The following is a 24063-nucleotide window of genomic DNA, read 5'->3' as shown; positions in this document are numbered from 1 at the left end:
AACTGCACCAGGAACTGTGGATCTGTATCCCTGGATCTGCCCAAGGACAAGGGCAACACCGGCAGGATAACATCTCCCACAGAAAAGGTCCCATCTTGGAATGTATGGATCAGTCCACGTTCCAAAATGAACCCTCTCCCTGAATAAGGAATAATTTCTTTTAGGCTCACGCAGCTCTAGAAAACACAGAATATATGTTTCAATAGCAAAGGGTTCACAGCAGTCAACATGATCATGAGTTCCTAACCCATGTATGTTATTCCACAGGAAAATCATGGATGGCATGGAAAATAAAAGCTTAATGATGTTCAGAGATTCAGGTAAGTAAAGGTGAATGATTAAAAAAAAAAAATCAATCAAAAGCTCATGGAATCATAACTTCATAATAAAAAAAGAGTATATTAAAATGATCTGCCCCATCTTTATGTAGAAGTTATACATATTTAAAATACTATTTTCCAAGTAAACATAATAAAAACATTATTCAAATAGCAATTATGATATCCTGCATTTGAAGATTCTTTTAGAAAGCTTCTTTCTTCTCCTTGAACTGTTTTCAAGTATATCAGTCAGGTGAATTGGTCAGTGGTATAAAAACCTTCTGTTTTTTCTACTGCACCGTCTTCCCCACCCAGATTCTCCTGGGCATCCAGTTCTCGTTCTGCAAGCACACAAACTCCTGCTTTACTGGATTCCTGGATTTTGAAAGGCCACTTTTTTTGTAGACAAAGGGAACTTTAAGCAGCAAGGGTTCCACATCCAGCCACGCTGGCTCAGTCAGAATCATCACCACAACCATCACTGCCTTCGAGATCGCTGCTGTTCTGTAAAGCAAAATGGAAAATGGTCTGTCAGTACTGCATTTACATCTACAGACTGACCTAAGTCAAAGATATTGACTTTAAACTTCTCCAAAAGTATAAGAAAATAGTCTTAGACCCATCTACTGTAATAAACATCTGTGGTGGTAAATTACGCTTCTTGTAGCAAAAAGAGACGTACATTGGAACACACTCACCAGCAGAAGAAATTTCTTCTCACATTTACAACTGCATGATTACAACCTGAGTGTGTGGGAAACTCAAAGAAGGGATAATAGTGTGAAATGTTGACATTTAAAATAAATGCAGGTGAGACAATTTAAGTGGTTTTTTACGCAAGTCCCTCAAAACCCAAGTTTGTTACAAAAGGTCTAAAGCCAGATTTGAGAATTTTATTTGCTACAGAGTTTATGTCTGACCTGTATTACAGATATGCAAGGGCTCACTAACACTACTAAAAAGTCAAGCCAGTTGTACAAAGTAGTATTAGGGAAATACTACAAATGTTGGCAACTCACAAGGAAACTGAAGTCAGAGTTCTTGACTGGGAGCCACTCCTGCAGGACCAGGTCCACATGGTGCAATGAATGTGGAGGGTTTATGTATTTTGAAGCAAGTATTTTAACTCATATGACTGACAACAAAGGATTTTATAAAGAAAAGCTAACATGACTGTATGCCTGTAGTTACTCCTTTTTTCCTTCACCACCAATTGCTGAAAACAAACATCAAATCCCATGAATTTAACACTGACAGTTTAATATCCTACTACAAACCAAATTCCGAGACACTGAGACAGTTGACTTCGTAACAGCAAGTGCAGCTCATTGAAGTGCAAACAGCCTGCAAAATCTCAGAGGAGTCTGTCATATCATCCCTTATTTATCCCTCTCCAGACAGCTTGTGCTGACTGTGATGCCAAAACCCTTCTTGGTCGAGTTTATCTGCAGTGAGCAGACCTGCCTCCCCCAGGAATACCTCAGAGATTGGGAACCTGTCAGCACCAAGTCCTGCCAACACCAAAACCAACACCCTGAGCCAGGTAAGGACCCTCTGCACCACTTGGTCTCTTTGGGCCCTGTTTAACCAGCATTTGTCACAACCTCCCCTCACAAATGTCCTCACACAGCACCACAATTCAGACAAATAATTACTGCAAGTACAAAATACAAGTACAAAATAACAAGTACAAAAATAACCCTGAGAAAATTCTGGTGTCTTGCTTGTGCTATTCAATGAGGCTGTTAAGTTTTATTTTATATGCTGAAACTCTCATACTTAAGCAAAAAAATGGCAGAGACGTAATTAAACCTAACATTCTTCAAGGCAGGATCATTATCTACAAAAAGCTAATTTTAAGGACTGTTAAATGAAAAAGTTAAATGTTAAATGAAAAAGGGTCACTATTTTCTTCTGAGCTGCACTACACAGAAGTTTTAGTCCTGCCCATCATTCATCCTTTAAGGATTTGCCAGCCCTATGATTGAGACAATCTGAATTACACATGGAACTGTAAGGTATCTTCAGATCATGAGTCTAACCCTCCACTTGAGCAGGGCTTGTTTCAAAGTCAGATTGGATTGATCAGGGACTTGTCCAATCAAGCACTGTTGTATTTTAAGTCATTCCAGTGGTTGTCAACTTTAAGAAATACTTTTTCAGTTTGCCTCAAGATTCCTCGTGTGGTTGCCAACCTACCTTTAGCACAAGCCAGACATCTTTCCACTCTTTTCTTGTGAGACTATTCTACATCTCAACTAGAAAAAAAATCCAAACTTTAACTGAAATTCCCTTTTTGTTAAAAATGTATTCTATGCCTTTGTTTTATTGCACCTTACAGTGCAATTGTTTGTATTGCGCCAACCAGCAGCTCCTGTTGTCAGAAATCCAAATCCACAATATTCCATTTACTCAGTAGTTGTTCTGATGGCCCATTTTGAGCTCATGGCAGATTTACTTTAAAAAGCTGGTCCTAAATTTCCCTGACTCCAAAAGGCAGTAGGTATGAAACCTGGTCTCCTAAACAGTTTCACAACAGCAAAGGCTGGCAATGCCCATAATCTCTGTTGTCAGTTTATGATTCTGCCTGTGCTTGAAGCATTCCTCCCTCCCTCCTCCACTGCCACATGTAAAACCCTGTGAAAACAACACTTTGTACAGTGCATTCAATTGTCATCCAGTGCACAAAGACAGAAAAGATAATACACATTTCATGTGCCAGATGACTGTCATCTTCTAGGGCATATTCATGGAAAACAAAAATGTTACCAGGGGAAGAGACATTTCAACTTGACAGCTTCCATTTGATCAAATAATGGCTTCTATCATTACCTTTGAATTTTTGTTGTTGGCTTGCATCTCAACAGCAGACGAGTTGAAGTCGTGAATGGGGAGGGTGCTGAGCCAGTTTGCCATGGATTTCTCCTCCCTTTCCGTGTTGATGATGGTAGGGTAGATGTACTGCTCTTTGAAAACAGCAATCTTCTCCTCCTCCTGTGTCCACTCCAGCGGCTCGTGCAGCCCATCGTTCCCGAAGCGCCTGTTGTACTTTTCAAAGTGCACTCGCTCCAAAACCAGCCCGAGCCCCGGGGCTTTGGGGACATCCACCTTCTCCTCTCCCCAGCTGCGCTCCAGGATGGACTCAGCAGCGTAACCCTTGACGATGGCGATCACCAGCCCGATCATCTTCCTGATCTGGTGCATCATGAAGCTCTGACCTTTCACTTTGATCACGGCAAACTCCATGTTCTCCCTGACAAAGGGCTCTCCACAGTACATCTCCATGATGTACCTCCTGGCACTGGGGTCCCTGGGGCCCTTCTGGGACGTGAAGTTGTGGAAGTTGTGTGTCCCTTTATAGCACGAGAGCAGTTTGTTGACCCTGTCGAGGGTCTCTCTGTCCAGCCTATAAGCCTCTTCTTGCACATGGTCCTTGTGGGCAAAGGCAAATGTTGGCAGCATGTAAGAGTAGGTTCTGGCATCACATTTGTTCTTGGAGTTGAATCCCCCAGTGACTCTCTTCAGGCCTGGTTTTAAAAATGGCATTAAGATTTTGAATCAGTGGGTTACAAACTGACTGTGATCTCACTCCTACCAAAATGAATAATTTTTAAATGAAGTACAAAAAAAAAAGACAGACTTATTTTTGAGGACCCTAATTTCAAGCTAAATGAAACATGTTAAAACTAAACCACTTGTAAGTAAAATTATAATGGCAAGGGAGAGACCTTTTGCAGGAGAAAGCTTCTCTTGGAAAACATTTTCCCTGACCATTCCAGTGTCCTTACCCAGAATTCTGATGTGAGAAGGAAGATGATTATTGATCTTTTCTAAGATGTCATCTATCAGCCTGACCTTCAGTGACACAATCTGTCCAGCTGCAGACACACCCTATAAAAACCATAAAACACACAAACCCACACAATTATGCACCACGGAAGCTCTGAGACAGCACTTGCAGAATTGAAATAGCTGAAGAACAAGTTTATTTCTTTTTCTCCCTGGTCCTTTCAGGCTGAAGTGAGGCAAAGGCAAGGCCACAGGCAGAAATCCAAGACAGAATACTCCCAGAAGACCTGCTGGTGCTGCACAGCCACACAGCACCTGAGCAACCTTACAGAGCAAAACAATGCCCTCCTTCTGTGACATCTCACTGTATTTCACTGCTATTGAATACAGTACCAACTGAAAAGCAATTATATATACAACTCATATATGGACTCCAGCTCAGATGTAGAACCCCACTGTGGAGAATTAGAAACATCTGAGGTGCAGCTAAACTCTCAAGCACCACATCAGCCAGGCAGCAACAACGAGCAGCAGCAGTTTGGGAGGCTTAAGGAGGTGAAAGTGCCAGAAACACAAAGTTTAGGTAAGAAGCACCAGCTTTACAAACACCATCTAATCAAAATTCTGTGCTTTCTAAATATTTGATTGTATTTAAGAGTGGACGAAAGGAGAATTTTCAAGCAACGTTGACTGTGAACAGCATTTGCTACTGGGTGGCACTCCAGACTTTACCAGTCCATCCCAGGAGCACTGGTGTGGAAAGAGCAGAGTTTATGGGAGCACAGCCCCTGACCAAGGTACCTTATCTGTTCGAGCACACCGCTGGAAAGACATCTTCTTCATATCCTCCCCGTGGTTCTCTGGGATGCAGCCTGACTGAACAAGGGCAGACACTAAATCATCTTCAATTGTCTTGAACTGTGAAGATCCCACGTTTCTCTAAAACAGGACATTTAGTAAAAATAAGAAACAGAACAAATAGTAATGATTGGATAACTGATTATGATAATTGAAAGAAACCTGTTAATCAAACATTGTTGTGAAGTTCTTTAAACATCTTCCCTTCACAGCCCTAAAAGCACTGCTGTTCTCTAACCAAACTAACTATACCACAGAGTGTTAATAAAGCATCATTCTGATTTAGCTGTTACTGTTATTGCAAGAAAAGGACAATTTTTTTAATTTCACTGTGCAATACTTCTGGAGTTTTTTGACAACTCCTTCAACTACATGAAACAGCACAAATGAAAACACACTCCCAGTGCCTGCAAGTTAACAGCTGCTGCTCCAAACCCAGCCTGTGCAAATTCTGTTTCCAGAAATTAGGTTGGGTTCTTTTGCTCAGTTCACCTGAGCTGCTGTAGAATGCAGCGTGTGGTTTTCTCCAGTGACTTCTGTGTGCCACTCTCAGACGAGCTGCAACAGAAATGCACAACTCCACTGGTGTGTGAAGCTGCAGAGCTCACCCTCACAGGCCACTTTCAGTCACAAGAGCAGCACAGCTCACAGGCACCATCCCTGAGCACAAGGTTTAGTCCTGCTGAACAAACCCGCTTTGTTGCATAAGCATGAAAGGTTCCATCCCTGTGTGCAATCTTATCAGTTATCCCGGGGAGCTTTTCAAGTATTCTTTAAGTGTATGGAGCTTGCAGTACGCGGAGGGGAGCAGCAGATGGAGCAGCATCACCCTCTCGCTGCCATCGCTGTGCCACAGACCACCCTGCTGTGACAAAGCACCGACCCTTTCCTGCCACATGCCAACACAAAAGCCTTGCAACAGTTTTCCTGTTTCTAAACTCCCACGAGCACCCCCCTTGTTAGAGTGCACCAGGAAAAGGAGAGCTTAAAACGTCTTCAAGCGCAGATTATCTTTTTAGAAGTGCAAGAGACAGTAACGGAGATGCAAATTTGTTTCATTCAAATACACTGCTCAGTTGTCTGGAATCTGCACGTTGTGAGACACATTTAGGTCTAACCCAAAAGAAACTCAGCCCAGCTGCTCTGAGATGTAAAGCTTCAGCCAGAACCTGGAACTGGTGAGAAGGGAACCACCAGACAGCATCAAAGGTTTTGTCAGAACTGCAGTGCCTGTGCTTCCAGTGTCCTCAGGAGCCTTGTCTGCAGCAGTTCATTAAAGATCTTCTGCTGATGCTCTATATTAAAGGCAAACTCACTGGAATCATCAAATACCAGAGACGCACCACCGACTGTTTTAAATCAAATTGCTACCAAGCCATTTGCATCCAGCTGTTCCTGCCCAGCTTTTCACACTGCAACTACTTCCCCACCCAGTAACTAAACCTAACAGACTTCAAAGAAAAAAACAGCCCTAGTTGCTTAGCCAAACCACGTACCTGCATCCCATGGTAGCCTTTCCCTGAATACGCCATCAGCAGCACAATCTTCCTCTTGGGCGACTTCTTACTCTGATCCTCCGCGCCCTCCTCATCAACCGCACCTCCCTTCAACCTTTTGTTTTGATGCCCGTTCTCCTCCAGCCTCTCAGCCGCCTCAGCGCCGCTGTTCAGCCTCTTTGTCTGGCCGGCGGCCGCTGCCCTCGGACCCTCAGCCATGGCACGAACCTGCGGGGGACACAACAGCGGACGGGGCTGCGGTGAGAGCGCCGGCGGGGGCACCCCGGGGGGGACGGCCCAGCCGGGGGCAGGGAGGGCGCGCTCCCCCGGCCGTGTCGCCATCCCCTGGAGGAGCAGGGAGCCCGCTGGGGAGGCCGGCGGGGTGAAGGGGGCACGGGGTGAGGCGGCGCCGCCGGCCCGGCCCGGCCCCAGCGCAGCGCAGGGCCCGGCAGTACCCACGGGGCGCCACCGCCAGCACGGCCGCGGGGCGGAGAGGCCGCGGCTCACGACGCGCAGCGCCCGGCACAGCATCGCCCCGGGCCGTGAGGGGCAGCGCAGTCCCGAAACCCGCGGCCCGGCCCCTCCCGGGGTCACTTACCCGGGGCCGGCGGGGACACATGCGCCGGGTACGGCGGCCGCGCGCGGACAGACGGCGCGGCGCGCGCGCGGTTCGGGAGCCGCCCTCGGGGAGCGGCCGTGAGGGGAGGGGAGCGCGGCCCCGGAGAGGGATCCTCGTCAGCCCCGGCATTCCCGTCCTGAGGGGAGCGCGGCCCCGGAGAGGGATCCGCGTCGCCCCGGCATTCCCGTCCTGCGGCCGGGGCTGTGGATGTTCCCGGTGACCCCGGTGGGGGCATTGCCCTGCTCAGTCCCGCCTCCCGCACACGGGCTCGGGGGACAACGCACCGTGAAACTGTTAAACCAGGGAAAAGGAGGGGAAAAGGGCAGACTGACAAATGCATTCCCGTGGTAAATGGTAGCTGGTGTGAGTAAACCAGCCCATTCTTTTTTCCCCCCACACGCGGGGAAAGGAGCGCTGGCAGCATTGTGGTCACAGCGAGGGGAGGACAAGTGGGAGGAGACAGTTCCACGACACACAGGTCTGCAGGAAAAGCTCACGGTTCCCTTCCCAGAGGGATGTCACTTCTCTCCCCACCTCTCCCTGTTCCACAGAGGGATGTCCCATTGCTCCCCATCTCTACCTGTTCCACAGAGGGATATTACATTGCTCCCTATCTCTCCCTATTCCACAGAGGGGTGTCACGTTGCTCCCCACCTCTCCCTTTTCCACACACCTTCCGCTTGTGCCAGTGTCAACCACGGGCACCTCCTGCTCTGTTTTCCCTCAGGTTTCCATTACTCAAGCGATCCTCGTGCTCCTGTCTGGTGCAGCAAGTTTCATCCGCAGCGATTCACTTCACGGGGAGTCTGAGTACAACAGGAGCCCTTATCAGGCCACAGCACGAACCTCCCGAAAAGCCAAATGCACCTGGGGTTGTTTAGTTGTGCTACAAGCTCCAGTGCTCCACAGGACAGAGCTACCCGGAGAGGACACAGGTTCCTTGGCTGAGAGATCAGCGTAAGAGAGCTCCGTTTGTCCATTCAGATGGAACATGGAAGGGCCAACGCTTCCAAGCAGGCCGGATTATCAAACACAGCTTGTTATTTCGGCTAATAATGGGAAGAAATGCAGCACGTCCTTTTTTTTTTTGAACTGACGCTTGTGAGATATTTCAGGAGCGGCGTGGGGCAAAGGGAAGATTTATCACAGGGTCCCAGCTGCACTTTGTTTGGAGAAGTGATAATAGACGGCCTGTCACAGCACAGCGCTGCTGCCAAGGGAAACGGGAATACAAATTCCTCTATCACTGCAACCAGGGTGTCTGAATCTTTTTTTGCCTCATTTCCTTAGGAAGTGGAGCTTATGCAATCGTGCTGCCTGTCCACCATGTCGCTCCTTCCTCCTCCCCTGCCCTGATTTCTGAATTTGGCTCATTTCAGTTGAATTTGGGAGAGGGAAGAAGACCCCAGATGATCCAAAAAACAGTGATGGGACAAGAGAAAGACTTACATGGATATCCCACGAGGGAAAAAGCTTTGGTACCCCAGCTCCTTACCTATTCCAAGAGCAGCCAAGAAGCTTCAAAACAGGCAGCATGGGCTGTGCTCTCAACTTGCCATGGCGCATCCTGCCTCTTGCTTTTTAACTTATCTATTTTATCTTTAAGCATCCATATATAACTTATCTATTTTATCTTTAAGCCTCTCTATGTAATTTATCTATTTTATCTTTAAACATCTATATATAATTTATCTATTTTATCTTGCCACCAAAGGCAAGGAGAAATCAAAGTGACTTGCCAGAGTTGCCCAAGTGTTCCGTGGAAGCCGTGAAATCAAAGCCTCGTCAAAGCTCTGTAGGAACCACCCAGTGCATCTGGGGGCTCACAGACAATTAACCTTTACAGAACAGGGAGCAGAACGGCTGCAGGACGGGAGATCGGGCATGGTCACGTTTTGAGGCAGTTCATTTAATTTTCACAGCGATGTCGGTGTCACTCCTCACTCCAAACTGTGCGGCCGCCTGCAGATGGGGCTCTGGCAACGCGAACGGCCGCCTCCTGCCTTGTCCTGGGAGCATCCACAGCCTTGGCTCCATGGCTGCTCCCCGCCAGGGCACCTCTGGCGCGGCTCCCACTCCTCCCAGCCCGGGGACACTCCAGGCTGTCCCCCAGAGCAGCCTGTTCCTGCTCTGCTGTGGCAATGTGACCCCAGCAACCTTCTCATCCTCCTCCCCAAGGCCTCCTTTGAGAAATTACATGTTTATTTCAAGAGGAATTGCCTTAAATTCACTGAGAAATATTGTTTTAAATCAATACAAAAAGCTCTGAGGGAACATTGTGTTTTGAAGGACACATTCTTCCAATCGTTTTCTGTTAGAGGGAAGAAAAAGTCTGCTGAACTGATCTTTAATGAGGCTTTGCTGCACAGCACTAGAAGTTCAGGAGATACCAAATGTTGTAATTAAAAGACATTTACCTCTCTGTTGGGAACTGGAGACAAGCTGCACTGCAAGGGACGAGGAGCACCTTAGTCTGCAGTTCCATATCAGGCCATTAGCTGGAAACAAGCACACAGGAGAATACAAAGGAAAAGCGGTGAAAACTCTTTCAGCTGTGGAGAATGTTCCTGTCTGGGACCAAGTCAAGTGTTCTTTCCTCCACCAGGTGTTCCCAGTGTAACACAGGCCAGTCCTTTCCCACTTGGAAGTGACTGGACTGCCTGAACAAGATCTGAATTGGGAGTTCAGCACCATTTCACTCGTGTTTCGAGGTTACCTGCAGCAGGAACCCGAGCACTCTTGTAATTCCCCACCACAGTGCACTCATGACCCCTGTGCTGATGTAAGGAAATACTCACACACAGCAGATTCTGAGAAGACACAAACCCCACGTGCTGTAGATCTGCAGTGTGTTCCCTCATGCTCTGGACTTTGGAATGGCTTTTTGGGAGCTGACTTTTCTTGCACCAGGGCTTTGGATCTGAGCCACGTTGTGGACACACACAGGCACATTTTACAACATGAGTGGTGGCTGGGTCCAGCTCCCAGGGAGCTCTAGCAGTAGTGTCTGGGTCTCAGCAAGGGATCATGAAGGATAATTTTGTGTATTTGGGAACTCAGTTACCCTCTGTCCATGGTAAGGGAAGAAATCTGTGTTTGACATTTGCCTCAGCTCCGTCTTAGAAATACGCTGTTTAACGTGGTTTCTGAAAGCACTCAGATCCCTTGCCAGGTTTCAGCTCCCAGGAGGGGGGTGGTTGTGCCTCTATTGTCCCTAAAAATGCTGTTTTTAGAAAGAAATGTCCCAGGGGAAGTTTGCATCCCTGCACTACGTGCCACTCCTCACCCAGGGAATGGCACCCACCCTCGACGCTACATTTATGGTAATAAAGTTAAATAAATCCAACCGCTGGTGTTTGGAGAGCATCGATTCCTGCCCTGTCTCCCTGCACACAGCCCCTTGTTCTCCCTCAGCAAAACCCCTCCAGCCATCACACCTTCCACAGCCATTCCCCTGCTCAGCACCCCAGGGTGCCACTGCAGAGGAGGGATGTCAGGTTGAACACCACAGAGCTCGGATGTGCTGTGAAGGAGTTAACTCCTCACGAAATGAAGCTTTACAAGAGCTGGAAGCGAGTACTTGGTCTTTGTATCACTGTGGTTCAACACACACCCACTCATTTCTACTTCCTTGATGTCACCAAGTCACCTCTGATCTTTCAGAGTTGAATGAGCATGTTTTCACTGACGTACTTACCAACAACTAAATATAAAACACGGGAATGGAGCCAAATGCCCTGGAAGAATTGCTCGGGTTTGTTTTCTCCCAAAATCAACAGCAGCATAACGTCACAGTCAACATCTAGAAAGTTGTGCAATTTTCACCGGTGCTTTTGAACTGTTCAGGCCCCACGGCTTTTAGAAGAGCCTGTTTATTTCTGTTGTTTAAGTCTTCCCAGCTAGCACTTTCCCCCTTTGCTCTGCTGCCTGTGACAGAGTCCTATGGATTCAGCAGAGTATTCTCTATCCACACAGGCATGTGACACAACAGTGCTCCATCTTTCATTTGGCTACAGTGTTTTCACCTGAACCTTTAGAATTCTTCATGGGCAGCTTCAAAAGAAACCCTCTCCCTTAACCTCAGCATCAGAAACTGTTATATATCTATATGTGTAAAAATCCATATGTGTAAATATCTATATGTGTATATATCTAAGTGTGTGTATATATATACATGTGTATATATATATACATGCATATACACACACAGACACACATATATACACACACATATATTATACATATATTTTCTGTACCACAATCCCATGCTGCAGGGAACAGGCACACACAAAGTTTTTCCACAAAAGGGAGCTTTACATGTTAAAACCCCCACAAACAAAACCCCCACCAAACCCCCACGAAAGCAAAGACCGAGCGTGCTGAGCTGTCAAACTTTACCAACACCAGCATTTGTAACTGTTCAGCTCTGACCAGCTTTCCAAGGGCTGCTGTGGGGTCTTGCCCAGGTTGCACCACCACGTCTTCCCCACCCAGCAGTGCAGGTTCTCAGAGCTGTCCCCAGCACTGATGCTGCTGCAGGGAGAAGGGATCGAATGTCCCCGGGTGACTCAGGGTCAACAAGCGCCCAGAGCCCGGCATTTCCAGGCAGGACCATTCTCACAGAGCAACTGCCCGGGGTGGGAAAGGCAGGGGCAGGAAACAGAGGTTATAAACAGGGCAGAGCAAGAAAAAACAATTCCAGCTCAGGGTAAGTTACGATTTTGAAATAAGGTCTTTCCTTACAAAAACACGACACTGTCCAGTAACTGTGTGGGGCGATGCCACGTCACGCCGGGGCTGCTGGGCAGGACTGTCCCTGGAGATGCTCCCGGCCAACAATAACACACAGTCCAGCAAGGGGGGTTTGGGAAGTGTTTGGTGGAATTACAGTATTTGGATGTCGTAAGTGGAAGGACTGGACTAATTGATTCAGCACCTCTCCCACATCCCAGATGCAGGGCTCAGGTTTTCATCCTGGAATATTCCGATCCAGACAGAGCAGGGACGGCAACCAATCTCTCACCATCCTCCTGTCCTTTCTCCCACCTTCAGTGACTTTTTGCAGAGCTACATGGGCAGGAGAAAACTAAGCCATGTGCCTGCTCTGTACAAATAAACTGCAGTGAGTACAAACACAGCAGTAAAATATTTAATCATAATTAAAAACACCCAAATCTTATCACAATACTCACACTTCACCTTTAAGCCCCTTTTCCAGCAACAAGCTTTCTGACTCTATTAATTTTAAAAATTATTAATAGAGTTTAAAATAATAGGTAATTACTAGGTCTTGTAAAACCACCACCCCAAACCCACACTCCATTCTCACCCTTCACATGGCCATCAAGCACCCATGGTCCAGAGTGCTCTGCACAGGGGTGGGAAGTAATAAATAACTCTGACAGGCTGATCCTGCAAATACTGATACATGGACAAAATTTAAGCCTCTGACTGGCTGGGAAAGGGTTTGCTATCAACTTGTGACAGTTTCTAACCATTGCAGGAGGAGAGCACAGCCTGTTATAAGGACAGGTAAAGCAACACCCAGAAAGTGGCTTTGACTTTTCCAAATTCAAAGGCTTGCACCTTCAGGCAAGGTGGGTTTTCTGCCTCAAGCTTCACCTGCTGTGAAAAGGGGGCAACAGCCCTTCCTCTGCCTGAAAAGTCAAAGCTGGTAGAACCAAACACATTAAAGACCTCACCCAGACACTGCACTAACTGGAAATATAAAGTACTGAAAACAGGCCACTAACAATTTCAAATCAATTTTATTTTCTTAAATTGGTGTTGTACAATTTAAAGCCAAAAAAAAAAAAAGTCACACAAAACACAAATAAAAAATGTTGACAAAGTATCAAGCATTACCTTATAAAGAACATCATCATACGCTCTCACAAACCTGAAGGTACGTGTTTTATTAGACTGAGGTTTCTTGAAATCTATTAAAGACGCCAGACACAAACGCTGCAACAGCAACAAAGCCATGACAATAGCAGGTGGACTACACTAGCAACTTCAACAATGGTTGGGGGTTGGTTTTTGGGGTGTTTTCTTTCTTTTTTTTGTTTTTTGCATACCTTATTGTCTACAAAGCAATAAATATTTTTCACCTAAAAAGTTGGTTCCACGCTACATGCAGTTAGATAAAAAAGAAAGTCACTAAAGTGATGGCAAAATAAATCACCTGTTGGATTTGTTTTTCTATTTTTCTTTTTCTTTTTTTTTTTTTTTATCTCCCCTATTTTTGGGGTTATTTTGTGTGGGTTTTTTGTGGGTTTTTTTGTTTGCTTTTTTTCTTTTTTTTAATTCAAGCACAGTGGCTAAGTTTCAAGTATTGAGAGAAAACATATATATACACGTTTGTGTTTGTGTGTGTATCTCTACCCATGCACACACATACACACACACAGCCTTGTATGTATATACACAAACACATACATATATATTGGTTGTAGGTCTGTAAACCACAATTATTTTTTTCTTTTTGGAGCAATATATACTTGTATACATTGAATGTGGACAATTTTTTGATACATTCAAGTAATTAAGTACAGCTGGAAGGTTAGTGCTGAGCTTGCCACACACACACACACACACACACGGGTCACTGGGGCGCGGCAGGGACGTGGATCCCGGGATGTGCCTCTCCCTGGCAGGGACGTGGATCCCGGGATGTGCCTCTCCCTCCCTGGGGGCTTTGCCAGGAGGGTCTGTGGTGTGCAGCAGGAGTTGGTATTGCAGAATCAGTCCTGGCTTGGCGCTGCCTCCCGGTGCTCCCGCCTGCAGCGCAGCCCTTTGCAGATCTGGCCAAAGCCTTTCAGCAGCAGTCTGGGTCTCCTTGGCGTTTCTATCCACAGGCTGGGGAGGGTTGGTTGGTTGGTTGGTTTTGTCTTGTCTTCTTTCCTTTCTCTTTTTTTCCCAGGCACAAGCACAAACGGCCACAGAAGCAGCAGACTGTGGACGTACGGGGTAACAGCGGCCAAATACTGAAGCATTTGTGAAAGCTACACTTAAACTTCCCTGGTCGGGGCAATTGGAAATATTTTTAAATTTCTTTCTTGGCATTTCTGCTCTGTGAACAGAAACACCCGTGTTGCAATTGGAAATATTTTTAAATTTCTTTACTGGCATTTCTGCTCTGCGAACAGAAACACCCCGTGTTGCCAAACACGGCGCCAGCTCCAAAACCAACGAAGTTGCTCCTGAAACCCTTGCGAAGTATCACAATGAACGTGCCAACATGGAGAGGGGAAAAAAAAAAGCAACGAGGACCTAACCACCGTGTGCAAAAATATTTTTTAGATCCCCAAAAACTAAGCCTGAGGTTTTGAGTTGCTTTCAAAGATGCTTTTCTGCCCAGCTCTAACAAAATACTGCCACGACTCAGGTCTGACACACTCATGCTCTCACAGACAGATGGGAGGCAGGCAGCTCTCCTCTCACACACATGCTCACAGCACCCAAAGCCTCAACCAGAACTCGAGCCACTCACACCCACAGTCTCATTTGGCTGCAGAGTCTCCTTGAAAGAAATGCTGAACATAAAACTGAACGCTACAAGATTTCTTTATAAAAAAAACCCCAACAACAACAACGAAGCAGCAAATAAAACTTCTTAAAAAACGCATTTCCAAGTGTAAGTGTGTGGGATCTTAACGCCTGTTCTTCAGCTCTTAAAAAGCACGGAGCTTTGTATCGACTGTCCTTAAAAGAACATTTAAATAAAAAACAAAACAAATCTTGGTACTGCCAGACTGCAAGTCAGCTTTGCCTGGTGAGGAGGAGGAACAGCACAGACTGCAGTGCTCTTTGCCTCACACTCACGAGATACAGTACAGTTAAATACGTACAGTTACACACAAACCATATCAATATCAATATATATTCACTCTCAGGAATACATATTAATATACGCACACACGTAGTGCAATAAAACAACCAGGAAGCAAGGAAAGGAATAAAAAGAACAGCATTCCTAACAGTCGTGATGTTCCTGGGTTGTTGTGTGATGCAAAGTCAACTTCTCCAAGTTCCCATAGTGTGTAAAGTGCTCCTTTGATTCACAAAGCTAGTGTTTTCAGTCTGGGGGGGCTCCAGGAAGGGGTTATTGAGCCAACAGCTGAAAGCAGGACAGCGCCAGTGCTTCCTCCTGGTAGGGACGAGCTCAACAGCCAGGAGTCTTTCACATTGATCCCACTGGGCTTGGGGACCAAGGGAGGAACGGATTCCTTTTCGTTTCTTACGAACACGGGAGCGTCGCGCTTTCTGTCGCCCTCCCGTTTCCTGCACAGTCCCTTTCCCTGTGTCGGTCGCCCATCCAGGCAGGCAGAGAGGGAGCCCACACAGCAGCCATGGGATTTGCTTCCCAGCAGCAGCAGCAGCACATCCTCTGCCTCGCTCAGCAAGTCTGTGGAGGTGGGAGCTCCTTCGGCGCCGACTCCCTCCTCTCTGCCATGCAGGAAGCACTCCAAGGCATGAACACAATGAGAAGGGACAAAGGAGAGGATGGAGGGGAGCCTCCGGTTGCCAGGAAGCTTGAAGATGCCTGGCTCTCAGCTGGGAAGGGGGAAGTACACAAACTGGCCTTTATTTCTGAATGACACCCTCCAACATTAACTGAAGCCAGCAGTTTCAGCACATCCATTGCCTGCAATGGACACAGCACTGGAATACCCTGTTCTTAAGCAAGAGGGGTAGGCAGCAGCCTCATCCTTCAACGTGCTGGGAAGAAGCAGACTTCTATCCTTCATCCCCTCTGACAACGAGGGAGACCTTCCCACACTGGCCATGTCTTCGCCCAGGCCCTCGGGCAGGGAATTATTTGTGCTTGCTGCCGCCGCACGTCCCCACAAAGGAATCCGAGTCTGTGGAACAACTTCCCAAAACGTCCAAATACAAAACAGTGAGCAGTTCATCCTCCAGGTCTCCTACTGCCAGAATCGTTTCCCAGCACAGCAGCAGGCCGTTGGGAACAAAGCAATCAGCTGGGGCGAGGTGTGTGAGGAACAACACCACTGGAATCAGGCACAGAACCCCGACAGCAGCGCCGACAGCCTGCGCTCGATGCACAGCTTACCTGGGGGCAAGAAACAACAGCAATGAACTTCTCATCTTCCTGGCAATATAAAGACCACCAAGCCATGCTGGAGATTGAACAAAAAATGAAAAACAAGCAGCAGAATTTCAGCAAATCTAAGCAGCACTTTGAGAATCGTTACCAGGTACTGATTAGGCCGGTGAAGACCTGACCACAAACACCCTGCTGGGAAGGGACAGGTCGAAGCATTGAAGTCAGACATCCAACAGTGAAAGCTGGGAGGCAGCAGCTCTGACAGAGGTATCAAGATGTTATAAAGAACCACCATCTGCCAGGAACAATTTATTTATTTCCAGTTATTGGAGCGGTTTCTGCCAGCAGGCAACATGACTCAGGGTCTCCAGTGCCATTTGCCAAGGCTTACACTGAGAGATGGGTTCTCATCATCTGAGCCCAAGACTCTTTCAGGAGCTAAATGTTTGGTGGAATTCATGCCTCTCACAGGAACACTTGCTGCATTTCTAGGTTCATCATTTTATGTTCCAGAAATAAGTAATCATATACCTGAGATCTAAAATGAAATGCACACCTACTTCTGCCTACCAGAGAACAGCTCAATCGGGAAGCTGGAACATGGCAAAACAGGTAATATCAGGACAGCAAGTGGTAAAACAGGGAATATCAGGATAACAAGTGGGAAAAGAAATCTATTAGATGCATTAACAGTATCTCTGGATCAAAAGATGCAATTTAGGTTTGGTAAGAAACAATAGAATAGAAACTACCTCGTATTCCCTATTCACTTCCCCTCCAGTACCACACAACACCTGCCCATCTCCCTTTGCTCTCCTTCAGTGAGCCTCGTGTCAGCTGTGGAAGTTGGTGATAATTAACTGACTGATTGCCTGGGAGCCAGAAGTCTCTCCTCTCATTACCCATCCGAGCTCTGCCTGCACAGACGGCTGGAGCCGCCCAGCAGCGCCCTGGACTCGCCCGAGGCAGGCAGAGGGTGGGCAGCAGAGGGGAGGGACACATGGGCTGCCAGCTGTGGCCTCCCCCTGCAGCCACAGGGACACCACTGGGGCTGCTGCAGGTGGGCTGGGATGGCTGTGGTGGAGCAGAGCCCAGGCTGAGCCGAGCTGCTCCCATAGACAATCCCGGCTATCCCCCATCCCCTGTGCCTGCCTCCCGCAGGGACAGATGACAGAGGTGATTAAACCCCAGCCATAAGGGCAGGGAAAGTGTGCTCAGAGCAGTGAGGTGAGTCCTTTCCCCTGCACATGGAGTGCAGTGCTGTGGAGCCTGGGGCAGTGCAGAGTAACACCCCTCAGGACACAGGGAGAGCGGGAGAGACGGGACAGCTCAGCTCGGAGCAGCCGCCTCCGGGGAGGGGAAGCCCAACGGGAGCACACAGGTAAGAGCTCTGCTTTCACTGCTACAGCAAGCACTTGCTGATGAGAAAAAATACGAGTCTGCTGCTTTCTCAGCCAGGCCTGGGGAACCAGGCAGGCGAAGCAGTCCTGACTCAAAGATGTGCTGGAAGGAGCCCTGGCTGTGCTGACCGGACATCCCTGCCCGGCAGCTGCTGCAGCTCCACATTCCCAAGGGCTCTGTGCAATCACAAGGGTGGTTCCGGCTGGGAACCAAACCCAGGCCCCTGCTGTTGCCAAACCACTTCCTTCAGCGAGTTCTTTCACACATCAAAAGTTCCAACAAAGCACTGGCAATCGCTCTGCATGGGAAGCTCCCAAAATAGGGCTCAGAACAGGGACCTGCACTTGTAACAGTTTTCCTGCTGGAAAAGCAGGAAGCCAGGCTACGAGGAGCTGTAACAAGCCAAGATATCTCTGCTATGTCCACCAAGATGTAGCCAAAGGAAAAAAAGGTAGCTGGGAACTAAAATGTCTGATCCATGCAGCTAAAAAAACCCACATGTTCTAGCTGGAGGAACAAAAAAAGTCACTGAGCACTCACATTTACTGATGTTTTCTATGTCTCCCTGTTCAGTGATGATGTTCAGGAGCCCCTCCATCAGCAGCAGAGCCTTGTGGTACCTCTGTGCACAGTCCTCCCTGTGGTGGAACATCTCATCCAGGGCTGCAGACTGCACCTGCAGGCAACAACCCAGCAGCGAGAGGTTACTCCCAGAGCACACCCAGCTTTCCCAGTATGGTCCCTCAGCTGGGAGAACACCCCCCCTTGCCCAGCCTCCAGAGGCTGCACACAGCATCACGAGGGAAACCCCCTGCTAAGGCCACCAGCAGGATCCACAGCACCCAACAATGGTCTGTGCTGACCCTGTGGTTCGTACCATTTGCACGGCGTAGCTGAAGATGAGCTTCTCTGCAGTGATGCTGTTGATCCGATCCATGAGCTTCTGTTTGTCCAAGAAGAACCTCTGGAGTCTCACGTTGAGGCAGTGGCAGGACGATACACTGGATTTATAAAGCTCATTCAGCTTCTTCACAACTAGAGCAAAGGAAAGAAATGCTTCAGGCACTACTTCCAGCCCTCCCTGTGCCTCCCCATCTCCACATGCAGGACCTCGAATGATTAACTGAGAGACAACAGGGTTATGTTAAAAGCCAAGAGACTGGCAGGAAAGTCCTGCACCAAGAGGGTCCTTTCCCTTTCCTCTGTCACCTTCACCAGTTCCAAGCCTGCACATGGCACCACCTACACACGTCTGGTTCACCTGAGGCCAGGTCTATTTTTGTTTCCCTCAGCTGTCACAAGGCAGGGAGCAGTTTGCACCACCCAAGATGTCTCACGCGCCACCAGAAGCCGCGGACGTGCAGATACGGAGCTTCTGCTACTTGATGGGTGATGACACGCTGTGAGGGAGGACGTGACTCCCATGTGGCAGCACAGTGTGGATGAGCAGCATTGACTAAGCAAGGGAATCTCTCCTGGGACTCTGCTGTCCCAGAAAGAAAAAACACGGATGCCTGAGAAATGCCACCTCCTCCCCCTGGAACCACGGCAGCTCGTGGTTATGGAACAGGGAATCAGGAATCAAATATGATTCTGAGGGATTAAATAACAATCCAAAACAGCAAGTGGTGCCACGGGCTGAGTCTCCCTGGCTGCATGGCATGATCTACACAGAGTACTGAACACAAACTCCCACCAACATCTGATGAGTACTAACTCCTACGCTGCACATTTGCTAATCCCCACACTGCATGAAACAACACAAACCAGCCTTGCCCAGTTCCTACACACTGAAGGGCAAATTACACTACACATCTAGAAGCTGCAATCTGCTCTGAAAAGGAGTGATTTATTTGGGTTATGACAACTTTCCTGTTAGTCTGAACTTGTGGAAGTTGTGCAGCTAAACCTGGTGTATCTTCCTCCACACTGTTTGCTACAACATATGTGTGCTCATCATATTTAACTTCCATTTTTTTTACACCCCATCCCAAGGCAGCACAAATACTTTCAGAGTCTCAGCTCTTGGGGAAGGTGGCTGGTGGGTCAAGTACTTCAAGTGCTTCAAAAAGCTCCCTCAGGAACATTACAATGGGAGTTTTAAAATTATTTTTTTCTAATCACCAAATCACAGCCAGCTCTCACCAGAGCCAGTCAGATGCAAATTTAAGGCTGTAACACCTGCAAAGAAGTGACTCTGGCATTACCAGTACTTCACTTCCTGTGTTTTTGTTTCACTTGAAAAACCATCATTGCCAGGACAGGTCTTAATTTGCCAAGTAAGCACTTCCTAGGACATGCACTGTGTAATTAAGTTGGGCTTACGTCAGGTACAAATAAGCACCTGAGACAGAGATATATGAGGAATCAGATAAGATACATCCCCCCCTCACTAATTAGTGCTGGAGATTCTCACAGGGGCATGACAAGAGCTCTGAGACAGAAAGTCAATGTGAAGAGAGGAACGTTCTCAGCAGAGGATGTACCCAGAGTGTGAACAGGCGAAATGCACACCAGGGCACACAACCTCACTTTCCCCAGGGCTGGAGAGAGGGAGGAATTTTGACTTCAGTGTAATAAAGTAAAGCAGTCAGAGCTCAGATGCAGGTATTAGTCCAGTTCTCAGCGTGAATAAAGAAGATCTGAGTGTGCCAAGGGACAATCACAAATGACCCCTCATACCAGTGGGGTGTTCACACTCACTCCACCCCCTCCAGCCCTCTGTGATGCTTCCATTCCAGGTGAGTTGCACTGCGAGCCCAGGGCCCCTTACCTTGCTTGACAGTGGAGGAGAGGCACAGCTTGCCAGCTTTGATCTGCTCTATGGCCATCTGCAGCCCCGAGGACAGGAGCTCTGCCACTTTCAGGTACAGCACGAGCTGCTCTGCGTAGCTGCAAAGAAAGCACACTGCAATGCAGCCAGGGGGCTGGGACAGCAGTCAGTGTCCCCAGGCACTGCTGCTACGTGAGGAGATGTGGGGAGGGAGGGAGTGACAGAGGAGCTGGGCAGCTCTGCCCGTCCTTACCTCCACTCCCGGCTCAGGAGGCTGATCTGGTCGGCCACCACGCTCTCCTGGAGCTGGTACTCAGAGGTCACTGAGGTGCCCATCTCGCTGGAGCTGCCCTTCAGGGCTGCAATCTCCATCACGTAGTGCACAAAGGCCAGGGTGAAGCGGAGGCTGCGCAGGATGTCCGTGTGCTCTTGCTGTTGAAGGGATGCCGAGGTGGGGGTTAGAGGGAAAGCTGGCATGTCAGGGAGGGCTGCCCACCTGAGCTGTGCCAGCAACTCACCCCAGCTTACAGACACAACACCTGACCCCCCCAAACCCTGCTTGCACCTCTGCTTTGGGCAGGGACAGCCAAACTCAGCCTTGAGCTTGTACCCGCACCAGCTCCTCTTCCACAGTAACAGCAGCAAGCAACAGCCCCAGGCCAGAAATTTCTGGGCAACTCCCTGGAGAAACTGGTGAGGCTTACTCTAAAATTACAAGTTACCTTCCCCAGGAGGATCCCAGCTCTGTGGGATTCTTTCAGAATTCAGCCAGGAAGGGGGAGAGACCATCTGCACTATGGGCCCAGCTCTTGTTCCCACCACAGCAATGCCAGTGTGGATTTCATGAGAGGACAACCTCTTATACCACAGAAAACTGCAACCAAGGTGTCTCCCACACTACATCCCAGCCCTCACTCTGCCCTGGCCTTTATACCCTCCCAGTTCAGCACAGTGAGCCCTGGGTGAGGTCCTCTGAGGAGACAGCAAAGACACCCTTTTATCTGCAGCTCCTGTCCAGCCAGTGAGGGAAGTGCTCACACCAAGTGCTATGGTCATTTCAGAGCAGTTTTTCCTCAGCTATTACAGATCAAAGGGGATTATCCCATTTCTGGGAAGCTGCATTGCTTAAGTCACTGCAAGCATTTCTGGGAAGTTAGCATTTGTGGAAAAATTGAATGCTTGTGGGTCTGCAAAGTGAATGGCTGCCTGGATCAGATGCAACTCCATTGTTTGTTCTCTCTGTTGAGAAGTGGGTAACCTGCTTGAGCTTCAAAGATTCACTGGCTTAGTTCTCTCAAAGGGGGCTGGTAAGGATGTTTCCTACATGAATTTATCAGTTCTAAGAGTTTTAGTTTTTCATTTACTGGCTCAGGGACTTGGCTGCTAAGGCAGCTTTGACTATCTGAATTATGAATCTCTCCTCCCACTGACTCGATACCTGGACAGTCCAGTATGGTAAGGAAGTGTTATCTCCATCTTCCTCTATTTTCTTTAAAAGCAGAGGAGGAACTTGGAGATTAAGTAATTACCAAGTCATACAAGAAGTTTGTGGCAGAGCAGGAAACTGCTGAGATCCTGCAGGTCTCAGCCTCCTATCTCTAACCATCACACAGTCCTTCCTCTCTGCCTACAGAGGCAGCTTCTGGTAGCTATGCTGGCACTCATGGCCTCATTTGGCATCACAAGTCTTCCCTTCTGTACCCATCTCTTTATTGTGTTTTAAACTAAAGCCCAGCCTTCAATTTGCCTTGTCTGCACCTAATGAAACTTTTACAAAAGATGGAAGAACCACCCATCTGAATGCAACAGCTCAGCTCAAGACAAACAGGGGCACTTAAATAGTAAGACTTCAGTGCCCTGAAAGATCAGCAGAAATCAGAAAACCTGCCAGGTCTGCATTCTGGCCAACTCCACAGAGCACAAAAGGGTCTTGAAATCTGCTGTGAAGGCTTTGTGACATGCAGACGGATTGCTGTGCTCAGCAGAAATGACAACTGAAGCCAAATGACTCACTGCAGACATAGAAGCTGCTATTTCAAGATCAAGCTGATGCTTCCTTAGGACACTTCTCTTCAGACCAGTGTCCAAAGTGGTGGCAGCTGGAAGGGCCCCAAACTTCTGGGACCTCACAAAGGTAGGATGTTCAGTTAAATTTGTGAACACATCACTGCTGGAAGCTTTAGCCCTGTGGCTTTACAGGTAATGAAGCAAACGAATGCAATTCGATGCATAATTGACAGAAAAAAATGAGCTAAATAAAATCTGAAGTAGAAGAGCAAACCCACATCCTTCAAACAATGTGTGCATATCTCTGTGGGCATCTAGAAGTTTTCAGCAACACCAGCAAGTGTAAGACACAAAGAGCCTTCCCCAGCCCCAGACAGCCCAAGGAGGTATCACAAGCAGAGCCCAAAGCGTGAGTGAATCTGCCTCCCACCTCCACTGCAAATGGGCAGCCTGACCTACATTTCAAATATATCTCAGCTATAACAGTATTTGCTCTGCTTCAGCCTGCAGAGAAGGGAAGCCTGGCAGCCTTTCAGCTCCACAATCTGGTTCAGCTGTTCTGGTGCAGAACACGGTGTTCCCCCCGCCCCCATCAGGAACAGAAATGTCAGGTTTACTTTGTTTTCAGATCCTTTCAGCAGAGACCATATCACTGCCTGACTTCCCCAAGTGCACCAGGAGGGCTCCTGATACACTAAGCTACTCATGTTCTCAGGTCAGCTATTACTGATGCTGAGCCTTTAAAAAGGAAAAGGCTCAAAGCAGGCAGGTTTCCTTCAGAACACATCAGATAACCCATGCTTCCAACCTGCAATTTCAGCTTTGGAAATGGTGAATTTTAACCCCAGCCATGGGCTGTCTCACAGACTAAACAGTTTGGTAGCAGGCTCAAAATCCCCTGTGCTAAATATGCCCAGGGCTTTCTGAGCACTGCACTGGCCTTGCTCTCTGGAGGCCAGTTTTCTCCACCTTTGGGGGCAAACTCTTTGGGTATAAACACAGAGTTGTCTGGATTTGCTTTGCTTTTATTCCCCTGTCCCTTGCCCCTAACCAGCCCCTGGGATATACCCACCTCCATGAGGGTCTCTTCAGGCAACTCTGGTGCCTCAAATGTGACAGCACCTTCCAGGTTGGCGGTGATGGGGTCGGCGAACGCGAACCGGAGGCTCGAGGGACCTTCCAGAGCCTCCCCACCAGCTCCCACTGCCAAGTGCCTGCCACTGAAGGAGCCTCCAGAACTGAGGGAGCTGGAAGACCCCACTGAGAAGAAAAACAGACAAAGGAATTACTGAAGGTATTATTAACAGCAGGCCAGGTAGGTATTCCTCACCCGGGAGAGAGAGGACAAGTCTGTAGGATTCAGGATCCTGGATCTGACAGGAGCCAGCAAGAGGTACTTTGGAGGAAGATGCAAGGACTCTTGGATGCAGGATAACCACTCCCCACCATAAGCTCCTTAGTGACTCAGCAGACCAGCTTACAAGCTCAAGCAGATTTAAAGCACCTTCCAGAACGACGGTCATTTATGGAGACAATTCAGAAGAACTTTCTTTATTCTTTTTCTGTCTAAACCCTTTCTGAATCCTGCCACAAGAACTTGGGCTGGTTTTTATCATACACCGACAGAGCCAAGTTCCCCATCATGAAGCAGAACCCTGGCTCCCTGATTTTTTGCTCTCACTGTCACTGAATGAGCACCTCTGATAAGTGATGGTTTTTAGAACATCCTG

The 24063-nt window shown here is 48.0% G+C and overlaps 2 protein-coding genes across 9 annotated transcripts in view; both read right to left on the bottom strand.

The window, feature by feature from the left end:
• Positions 1-170: 170 nt before the first annotated feature.
• Positions 171-7008, bottom strand: PUS1 (pseudouridine synthase 1). 2 transcript variants are annotated; one of them, XM_027689591.1, is made up of 6 exons: positions 6923-7008; positions 6464-6691; positions 4911-5048; positions 4109-4211; positions 3153-3847; positions 171-824 (listed from the first exon to the last, which is right to left on the bottom strand). In XM_027689591.1, exons 1-6 carry the CDS (start codon positions 6992-6994, stop codon positions 774-776), a joined length of 1287 nt encoding a protein of 428 aa, XP_027545392.1. In that variant the 5' UTR covers positions 6995-7008; the 3' UTR covers positions 171-773. The 2 variants fall into 2 exon arrangements, with proteins under 2 accessions (XP_027545392.1, XP_027545391.1); XM_027689590.1 differs by lacking the exon at positions 6923-7008 and having other exon boundaries at positions 6464-6820.
• A 6337-nt stretch (positions 7009-13345) lies between these two features.
• ULK1 (unc-51 like autophagy activating kinase 1) overlaps positions 13346-24063 on the bottom strand; it is a 79737-nt gene continuing 69019 nt past the window's right edge. For all 7 annotated transcript variants that reach the window (XM_027689582.1, XM_027689587.1, XM_027689585.1 and 4 more), the window contains 6 exons: positions 23406-23593; positions 20580-20758; positions 20327-20445; positions 18431-18588; positions 18094-18229; positions 13346-16158 (listed from right to left, as the gene is read on the bottom strand). In XM_027689582.1, the coding sequence (XP_027545383.1) occupies positions 16103-16158; positions 18094-18229; positions 18431-18588; positions 20327-20445; positions 20580-20758; positions 23406-23593 (836 nt within the window). In that variant the 3' untranslated portion in view covers positions 13346-16102. The remainder of the gene's footprint in view (positions 16159-18093; positions 18230-18430; positions 18589-20326; positions 20446-20579; positions 20759-23405; positions 23594-24063) is intronic.

This window comes from Neopelma chrysocephalum, unplaced genomic scaffold (genome assembly GCF_003984885.1).
Source record: "Neopelma chrysocephalum unplaced genomic scaffold, ASM398488v2 Primary Assembly neopelma1_77, whole genome shotgun sequence".
Taxonomy (NCBI): Eukaryota; Metazoa; Chordata; class Aves; order Passeriformes; family Pipridae; genus Neopelma; species Neopelma chrysocephalum.
This window is presented reverse-complemented; position numbering and strand designations above follow the sequence as displayed.